At 42.7% G+C, this 10,387-nt stretch overlaps 1 protein-coding gene across 2 annotated transcripts in view; it reads right to left on the reverse strand.

Annotated features, from left to right (window-relative positions):
- The window catches only part of UGGT2 (UDP-glucose glycoprotein glucosyltransferase 2), a 235,857-nt gene that overhangs the window by 108,225 nt on the left and 117,245 nt on the right, over nt 1-10,387 (reverse strand). For both annotated transcript variants that reach the window (XM_025200352.1, XM_025200351.1), the window contains 2 exons: nt 5,409-5,503; nt 2,034-2,240 (listed from right to left, as the gene is read on the reverse strand). In XM_025200352.1, the coding sequence (XP_025056137.1) occupies nt 2,034-2,240; nt 5,409-5,503 (302 nt within the window). The remainder of the gene's footprint in view (nt 1-2,033; nt 2,241-5,408; nt 5,504-10,387) is intronic.

Below are 10,387 nucleotides of genomic sequence, written 5' to 3' on the forward strand. Positions count from 1 at the left end.
CGACGTACCCTTTCCCCGCCGGCTTGATTTGTGGACGGACGAGCTAGCTTGAGCCCTGCCAGCTGGAACAACTAACATAGTTGTTCAGACGACCAGACCGTCTGCGTCGCAGCTACAAGTGGCGTAAGTAAAGTTTTGCAACCATTAAGCTTTGTCCGCCTCTCTATTCACCAGCCCGCCCAACGAACGAGTAATTGTTGGATCACCTCGAGTCGGCTCTTGCTGTCCGAGACAAGCCTCACTTCAGTCCCTAGGAAAATCATGGAGCTGGTCCTCAGGGTATTCATTTCTAAGCACTTGGAGGAGAAGAATGTGATTAGGAAGAATCAGCATGGATTCACCAAGGACAAGTCATGCCTGACCAACCTGATTCCCTTCTAGGACAAGATGGCTGGCTCTGCGGATGTGGGGAAAGCAGTGGATGTGGTATACCTTGACTTTAGCAAGGTTTTTGATACAGTCTCCCAAGACATTCTTACACGCAAACTAAAGAAGTATGGGTTGAATTAATGGACTGTAAGGTAGACAGAAAACTGGCTGGATCATTGGGTTCAAAGGGTAGTAAATCAATGCCTTGATGTCTAGTTGGCAGTCAGTATCAAGTGGAGTGTCCTAATGGTTGGTTCTGTTGAGTATCTTCATCAATGATCTGGAAGATGGGATGGAGTGGACCCTCAGCAAGTTTGCAAATGACGCCAACCTCAGAGAGTAGTAGATACACTGTAGGGTGGGACTAGGATTCAGAGATACCTCAAAATATTGGAGTATTGGGCCAAAAGAAATCACTCGAGCTTCAGTAAGGACAAGTGCAAAGTCCTGCACTGAAGACAAAACAATCCCATGCACTGGTACAGGCAGGGGTCTGACTGGCTAAGCAGCAGCTTTGCAGAAAAGGACCTGGGAGATGCAATGTTTGAGAAGCTGAATATGAACCAAAAGTATAAGCATGTTGCAAAGAAGGCCAACAGCATCCCGGACTCCATTAATAGGACTGTTGCCAGCAGATCAAGGGAAGCGATTATTCCCCTCTATTTGGCACTGGTGAGGCCACACCTGGAGTTCTGTGTCCAGTTTTGGGTCCCCCACTACAGAAAGGATGTGGACAAATTGGAAAGAGTTCACTGGATAGAAAAAAAAAGTGGTTACAGGGCTGAAGCAAATGACTTATGTGGAGAAGCTGAGGGAATTGGGCTTATTTAGTCTGAAGAAGAGAAGACTGAGGGGGGATTTAATAACAGCCTTTAACTAACATAGGAGTGTTTACAAAAGGGATGCTCAGTGGTGGCAGATGATAGAACAAGGAACAATGGTCTCAAGTTGCAACCAAGGACATTTTGGCTAGATATTAGGGGAAAAAAATTCTCACAAAGAGGAGGATAAAGTACTGGAACAGGCTTCCCAGAAATGTTGTGGAATCTCCATCCTTTGAGGTTTTTAAGACCCGAGTAGAGAAAGCCTTGGTTGGGAGGATCTACTTGGGGATGGTCCCACTTTGAGCAGGTGGTTGGACTAGACGACCTCCTGAGGTCCCTTCCAACTCTAATTTTCTATGATTCTATTCAATACACTTAAAACATCACATTAAAAGCTGAAGCTTAGTAACTTTTAGACTAAGCTGCTAATCTCACCAGTTGTTAGTTATAAATCCAGCATTCAAAGAAGTTCAAATTAAGAAATGGTTTTACAAAATAATCAACAGTAAGTGAAGCAATCTGTTTCTCAGTGACTTAACACCTACAGTGGCAAGCAAATTGTTATTATTACAATTGTTGTTTAGAGCGTGCAGAAACACAAATAATAAACATTCCTGTTTTTAATAGCAGTTTTTTCAAAGTACTAAAAGCTAGTCCAGCAATTGTACATATAGCAATTATTTTGTGGTTAAAATCACTTATTTTGACACTGGGTGAAAATATATTTTTCTCAACAACCTCTCATTAAATAAACCATTTCTCAAAAGAAGAAAAAGAAATGGCAAGTAGCTCATACAATCACCATCAAATGATTACTTATTTAATAAAATATTTACGCACCAGAACAAAGAATTCCTTAATTTTCGTTCCTATAGCAAGGGCTTCTGCTGTCTCCTCCTTAACTAACTTGCTTAAAAAACTTCTTAAACTGCTGTTTTTCTGTGTTAGAAAAGCTGTCAAAATTCCCCTGGCAATAGCTGTGTTATCTTCAGTTATTTTTGACCCAGCGTTGTTCACAAGCCCAAGTCTTGTATGGCTGCTTGTTTTCTAGAAAGAAAATACATAATTACTATTTTACAATTCCATCTATTTATACCTTAAGTATACATATTTGTCTTTTTGGACCTCTATGCACTAAAGTATCTTTAGATTGTTATACTTTTGTGAAAAATATATTATTTAAATTAAATGCAGTCATGCATATATATTTAAATTTAAAAGGTACAACAATCTGCTAACATAACAATGTTTACTCTATAACAAATATTTTAACTAAACATTTTTTTGGACTATGACTACACTATTGGATACTTTGATAACTCAATAGTGAGTAAAAGACACATGCCATACTTCACTCACATAACTGAAAATTGGCTTAAAAAATCAATTTGAGCACAAAATAAACATGAGAAATTCTATTTAATTATCCTTTTATTGCTTAGCATCAGAAATAACTGAATTCTGAATGTATTCTAAAGGAATTGATGATACACAAGAATATGAAGAAAAAGACTGAAAAAAATATTATTCCTTAGACTGGGACAAACAAGTATAGGTTGATTTTCTTGTCTCTTAAAATCAAAGAAAAGTACATGAAATTTGTTACCATAAAGGCTACAAAGCCAAGGGAAGAAATCAATGATGTTCAGATTTATCTTGAAGATAAATGGTAGCCTTTGAGTGAGGCTTTGTTAAAAATAATTTTTTATGCGATTATAAACTGAAAATGTGTTCCTTGCAAAGTTCACCCTGTGATTTCCAAAAAAAAGTGCCCACATTACCATATTACCATATTCCCCAATACTGGATTGGAGAAAACTTCATCCAGTCCTCTCCTGATGTCCCCTTGTGCCAGAAGCTGTGAGGAATAATATATAGGAGCTAAGCTACCTTTATAACCACTGAAGATGCCACTTAGTGCCACCTTAATAAAACAAAGGGATTGGAACAAGGCAGTGAATCTGTCCCAAATAACTGATATCATACTCTGACATTTGGAAATATGCTGTCTTCATTCTGCAAAAGTGGAATATCACAGAATTAAAAAGTAAAATTCCATCAGGCAGGAGACGCCAACCAATGAAAATTTCATTTGATTAGGTGATCCAGCACACTCTCTGATTAATGTAGTCTAAATGAATTAACTGAGTTGGGCCCAACCTTCCAGTGCTGTGGGTCAGATTAGTGGCAGAGAGATGCTCCACAACCCACAAGGGGTTGGCACATGGGGCCAGTCCATTGGTGTCATCCAGCATGCCCAGGTCTGGCCACACATCAGATTGATCCCATGCAACTGCAGCCAGCTACACACTGGACTGACCCTGCGCACCCAGATCTGGCTGTAGGCTGGACAAACCCTGTGCAGCTGGATGCAGCTGTGCGCTGTTGCAAAAGGACATTATCCAGCCCATGTGCCTCCCTATGGGTCCAGAAATATGGCAGCAGGGAAGTGGCAATTAACATTGCCACTGCTCCCTGGCTGCCAAATTTCTAGACCTCTAAGAAGCCCTGCAGGCCAGATGACACAGCTTTGTGGGCCAGATTTGACCTGCTAGGGGTTGGGGTCTTAAGACATTATTGATGCATTAAGGCAGATCTCAACAGGGGTCATATCCTAGGCTTATGTAATATTTCATACCTTTTCAGAATAAAGAAATAAGCCACAGAAGGAAAAGGTCTACTAGACCTATTCAAAAATCTAGCAGTCACCCATGTATTGAGCAATTCTCAAGGACTTGAATATTACTTTGCATCTTCAGCCTCAAGGAAATAAAGTTTTTAGAAGATCTGTTTAGTATTCTTTGAAATACTGAGAGGAAAGAGACTTCTCTATACCAACCAGCTCTTGGACTTATGACACTTGGCTTCCTAAATATAGAAACGGGACCAATGGCAAGAAGATCTCCTGCTTCATCACTGATTAGTAAATCTAGAAAGTTCCACTTTTTAGATGTTAGCCTGTAGTTACCTGGTTCTCAAATTAGCTAACTTGAACTCAAACTTCTGCCATGCATAGTATTTTGTACGTGGTTGCTTTCTTACTTGTTTTTAAAATAATATTCCATGTGCTTGAGTTTTGGGATATTAGCTGTCTAGAAGAAAATACCACACAATTTTCTGTTGCTCTTTTTTTCACATCTCTTCATATTTCTGCTTCTGTAAGTTTTTTAGTCCCAAGGAACTGACTGACATTTTTGAGGTTTCCATCACTCTCCCAGGTATATACAAATACATATATATTTTCTCAACTTCATCTGTCATTTACTTTCCTTCATTAGCCCTCTTGGGGTTTCTTTTGCTGTGATTGCGAATAAGGGTAACAGGGATAAATGTTATTTTTTCTGTTGCAGTCCATAAACTAGCTAACAACACATTCGCTGATTGTCTTTGTTAGTATAAATGTTGACCATATGTGAATCTATCAATCTATCTAGAGAGACATAAAATGTTCTTTATTTCAGTCCCTCAATCCATCTGGCTAATTCTCTGGTTAGCTTTTGGACTAAGGATTGTAAAAATTAGAAGCAGTAGCAGTATTTTTAACTCTGAAAATATGTGTTACATTTTTTCCACTGACAATTACGTGAGGTGGGTTTCAAAGATAAACTACCTAATTTTGTGTAAGTGAAATAATTTGTTCTCCTTTCTTAAATAATCAAGAAAGTTTTGAAGTACTGGAAGAACACACCATTTCAGAAGCTTGAAAGGAAGATGGCTCCGTCAATATTTTCTTCCATACTCTGTCAACCACATTTGCCTTTAATGTCATATGGCATTTACTTGTGATCTTTGAAATTCTGAAGAACTGAATATAAATGCAGAAAACTCTTGATATGCTCCTACTTTCATATCTGATCTAATGTACTCCACTGACTCTATACCAGTGATTCTCAACCAGGGTCAATGAGATCCTTTGAAGGAGTTACACAATATTAGTAAAGGGGCTCAAATACCTATGTATGATTGACACAGTAAACCCAGAGATTTCACATAGGAATTCATTCTGACCTGTTGTGGTCTTTCTGAGTTCTTTGCAATAGAATAATTACTCTATTATATTTTCACAGTCAAAAATGAGCAACAGCTAAGAGCTGGCATTTTCTGAGGGGTGCTTTGAGTCTAAGGAAATGGAGAACCATTGCTGTATATAATATCTGCATTAGCTATCAGAGCACACACTAGATTCTTTTCCAGTAGGAATGACTAGAAACTCACCAGGTGTTTCAAAGCATTTGAAAGCAGTCGTCTCCCAGCTGGCTTGTCAAAATCAGCAATAATCCAAATAGTAACTGCATATATTACATCTTCATCTGAAAAAGAGATGGCCAATAGTGACAACTTGCTAATCTTTCTATGTAGTTTATGATTAATGCAATCATGCAATTTATTAAATTAATGCAGGTATGATTTATGCAAATTCCATTTTGATTTTAAGATTGGGCTTTGCCTTCCCAGTATCTTTTACCTTCCATCTTTGACTAAGACTGCATATGTACACTCAAATCATCCAGAACAAGTCTCCCAGGCTTGTTTTCCTAAGAGAAAAGGCTTGCACAGAATGACCTATACAGAAGTTCAAGCAGAGATGCAAAGAGACTGCAGTGGGGACACTGGGAAGACAGGAGGCCCTAGAGCATGCTAGTATAGCCCAGGGTAGAGGGTGGGAGGGTCAGTGAATAGGTACAGGGATTGGCAGGGTCAGGGAAGGTGGGGGGGGGGCAGGGATCTGTGCCTGTCCCATGCACAGAGTCCTCCAGCCCTCCCCTCCCCATGCTGTGTTCCAGCCCAGCTGTTGCTGGGCATGGAGAATGCTTCCCAGAATCCAAATGCTGCAGGGACTCCCCCTGGAGAAACTGACTCTTTCTCTCCAAGCCCTAAAATTCCTAAGAGATGCTAACACAGACTAGAAATACAGGATAGTTAACTTAAGTGCTGTACCACTGATATGGAATTGCCTTAGACATGGGATATCAAATAGGGCTGTGCAAAACTTCAAGCACTGATTCGATTCAGAGGAGATTTGACCTGATTCGGTGGCCGAAGCTCTGTTCAGAATCAAATCAAGAGACCCATTAATCTCTCTGAATCGAATCAGAAGCCACCAATACAATTTGGGGAGACTCAACAATTTGGATATAGACACAGCTTTATATGTTTTTTCTGCATACCTCAAGGTACCAGGCAGTTTGTGAATGCTGAGATGGTGGGGCAGATGGAGTGTCCCACGAGAATGTGTGTGGCTATGGCCAAACCGCTGATTCTCTGAATCAGAACTGAATCTTCAGATTTGGATTCGGCCTAATCGAATTGGGACAGTGATCCGAATCAGTGAATCAAATCACTGTTCCCCGAATCAGTGAATCAAATATGGCCCATTTTGCATACCCCTAATATCAAACTGGCAGGCTGGATGAGTGGTGAGGGGCCAGTCCACAGGCTGGATTGGCCACATAGACTGGCCCCATGTGCTCAATCCAGCATGCATAGCTGGTCCAGTGGGGGCACTGTGGGCAGCACATGCTGTAAACTAGACCTGTGAGCCGTCTGTAGTGCATGGGGCTGAGGCATGGGGCTCATGCATGTTTCATGTGGGCCAGTCTGGATCACACTGCATGTGGCATGTGGGTCCAATCTGAGACCCATGGGCAGCACCGTGAACTGGATGACAGAGCTCTGTGGGCCAGACCTGACCTGTGGGCCATATCTTAGACACCCCTGCCCTAGACAAGAAGTTAGTTCCCATTTAAAAATAGTGTATGAATGCTGACCAGGTTCCAGAGACTTAACGAACCTGGGAGTACTCAAGAAGGGTTGTTTTTCATCAGCCCCAGTTAAAGAAGGTTATTTTAAAAGAGATTAGTGTTGATGATGACATTTGTTTCCAGATAGTGGAATAAAGGAAATAGATTTCATAGATTTCATAGACATTAGGGCTGGAAGGGACCTCGGAATACCATCGAGTCCAGCCCCCTGCCCAAAGGGCAGGAAGTCAGCTGGGGTCATAGGATCCCAGCAAGATAAGCATCCAGTTTGCTCCTGAAGGTGTTCAATGTAGGCGCTTGAACCACCTCCGGTGGCAGGCTGTTCCAGTATGGGGGCTCGGACAGTAAAGAAATTCTTCCTTATGTCCAGCCTGAAATGGTCTTGTAGTAGTTTATGACCGTTCGACCTAGTCATCATCAATGTATCATCAATAAAACAAAAAATATTGGAAACATCAATTTTTGTTAAATAAAATTAATGTATTAAATAAATGTCTGATGACATAGTGGTACACATTACTGCTGCCATGGAACTGCATTGCTGATGGTTTCTGCTGCAAACTTGCTCAAAATTCTAACTGATATATCGTCACCTTGATCAATTCTTTTCAAATGGAACATGAAAATGCTCCTACATGTAACAAAAGTCTCCCTTATGTTAAAAATATTTAAAAAGTACTGACAAAAAGCTGCATAACCCTTTACTCAGGGATGAAGTGTGCAGGTGAGTGTTAATCCATAACGTGTATCTTTAGAAAATGTCAAATGATTTTCTCTCTCCAAAGACATGTGATCTCCAAATGTGGAAACTAACATGGCTAGACAGGAAAAATGTTAAAAAGGATTATACTAAAGATAGACAAAAAGAAGAGGATATAAAGTCAATACTCTTCTGAATTATATGTATAAATTATAAATGATCACAATAAATTAATTATAAATACAATATTAAAAGTATAAATGTATTAATACTAAACTGAAACATTTTCAAGACCCACAGATACTGGGATGATGATAAATTTTAAATACGTTATGTTGCAGCTAATATTTGGTTTAAAACTGAATTTTGTACCGTCTCTAAAATCTTTAAGAATAGCCAGCCCAGCATAACAATTGAGGCTGTTTACAAAGTTGCAAAAGCGATCTAGCACTTCTGCATCAACCTGTGGAAAAACTGGAATGATATGCAGCCAGCTGCTTGCCTGAAAGCATAGGCAGATATAGGGTTTTGAAAACGGGCATGAAAGTCATGTAGTACATCATCATCACATAACACAACACATATTTTTCTCCAATTTAAAAATCAGCTAAAAGCTCTGCAATGTGCTAGGAGCCTAAAGCTATATTATTTGGTTTAAGATCCAAGGAAAAACAAATATAACTGAGTTTGGAGGGCTCTGGCTGACAGCTCCAGAGTGGGGTAGGCACCTAGTGCCAGGGGCGTACAGCTGTTACTTCCTAGTCTGGCTACAGACAGAACTGCTCCCTGACCCTCAACATGTGGGTCCCCCCACGTATTCTACCATGGCTCCCGAGTACCCCCCAGTGCCTTTGCCACCTAAAATGCTCCCTGACTCCACACTATTCCCTCTTAGCCCACATATCCCCTGTGCTCAGCCCCACTCCATTGTGCCCTAAGCCCCCAAAGACCCCATCTCCTTCACACCCCACTGAGTCCTGTCCAGCCACCTCACTGCTCCCATGAACCCATTACACCCCACACAGAACTCATCCCTATCATACTTCAGACCATCTGATCCTTCACCATCCACCTTCACACCCCAATGAGCCCTCCCCTGCCCCTCTGAGCGCTCTAACCTCACTATAGTGTCTCACACTCTGAGTCCCCCCAATCTCTATTGCTCCCTAACCCCAACCCTCCACCACACCACCTTAAGGCCCAAACCCCATATGGCCCTCACCCTCCCACTCCAAAAAATGCCCCAGCCCCTCCTCAGCCCATGCTGCTCTACCCCATAGGCTCCCTACCTGCCAAAAGGCCCTCGATCCTCATGGCCTCCTGAGAGCCCCTTCCCTTCAGAATCCCTCCCAAACAGTTCCCATCACCCCACAAAGGACCTACTTGGGGCTATTACTGCCCCTTCTCCCTCTGCTGCCCTGCCTCTCCACAGCATGTCCATAGTTGGCCTCCCTCCTTAATATACAAAAACAAACAGTTGGGGAGGACTCTCTTCAGCTACCTGTAGTGCCCCTACCCAGAGAGACAACCCTTCTGGATCTACCCATGCCTAGCTTTATGCAACCCTTGTCCTACTGGTTCAACCACCCACCACTTCCATTGACTGCTGAATAATCCAGGAAAAGGTCACTACAGTAGCTTGCTTATTTACCTCACTTTTGCAATTCCCTCCTGCCTCTGATTGAAGGCCACTTGCCTTCAATGCTACCACTCCCCTCCCTGTCTTTGATTTGTGTGGGTTTAGTTCCTTAGGAACAAAGCCACCTCGTATAGTTTCCTAAGCAGCTTTACTGGACACACTGTAGATAATAGACAAATAAATGGTAGAGAAAAGAAGAACTTGATTAGTGGAAGATCAGTGTCATTAACACCTATAGAGTAAAGAGATTATCAGGAGCCAATAAATAATAGTGAACCATGCAGTCAATTAATTCCCTCAGTTCCTTCTGAATGGAAATGCGGGTGTCTGTGTCGGGCAGTTTGTTTTAAACTCTGAATGGAGCCGTCGCAGAGCACTGAGGTGCCCTGCTCCTAAAGAGGAGAAACTGCTAGAGAAAAAGCCCTAGCAGTGAATAAGGAGCCCAGCTTTTGGTTGCCAGGGCAACTGGAGTCAGTAAACGACCCACACCTGCCAGCGGTCAGCTGGCTGTAAGGGGCAGGGCCTGGCTCTTATAAAGCCCAGGAGCTGAGGCCAGGGTGGTGCCCGGCCAGTAGCTAAAGAGGCAGGAGTTCCTAAGCCAGGATGCAAGAAGAAGCCTGTCTGCAGGTACAGCTTAAGCTGAGTAAAGGATGGCAGCTCTAAGATGTCTGAGCAACATGGTTTTAGCCAGGCAGCTTTAAGTTATGTTACAGCCTAGGGGCTTGTGTTTTGCTTTGTTGTTGTTACACCGGTGGTTTGGGTGAGGCTATCAGGGGATGGAGGAGGCCTCATAGGGAACCCACAGCAGCGTGGGGACCTCAGTGCCAGTGAGGGTGTGGCGTACGGGGTGCATAGACCCCAGCCCCAGAGAGGGGGCGCTACTGAGAAGCCCCAGTGCGGGCATGGTGAGCCCCTGAGGAAGCGCATAGCACTGCGGTGAACCCTGAGGAAGGGCGTAGCGGTGCGGTGAGCCCTGGAGAAAGGGGGTAGCAGTGTGGTGGCCCCGAGAGACAGGGGGGCTTTACCGAGAAGGCCCAGTGTGGGCATGGAGAGCCCCCGGAGAGGGGCGGGATTCCTGAGGAGGGCCCCGGGA

This window comes from Alligator sinensis, unplaced genomic scaffold, assembly GCF_000455745.1.
Source record: "Alligator sinensis unplaced genomic scaffold, ASM45574v1 scaffold740_1, whole genome shotgun sequence".
In the NCBI taxonomy this organism is placed as follows: domain Eukaryota; kingdom Metazoa; phylum Chordata; order Crocodylia; family Alligatoridae; genus Alligator; species Alligator sinensis.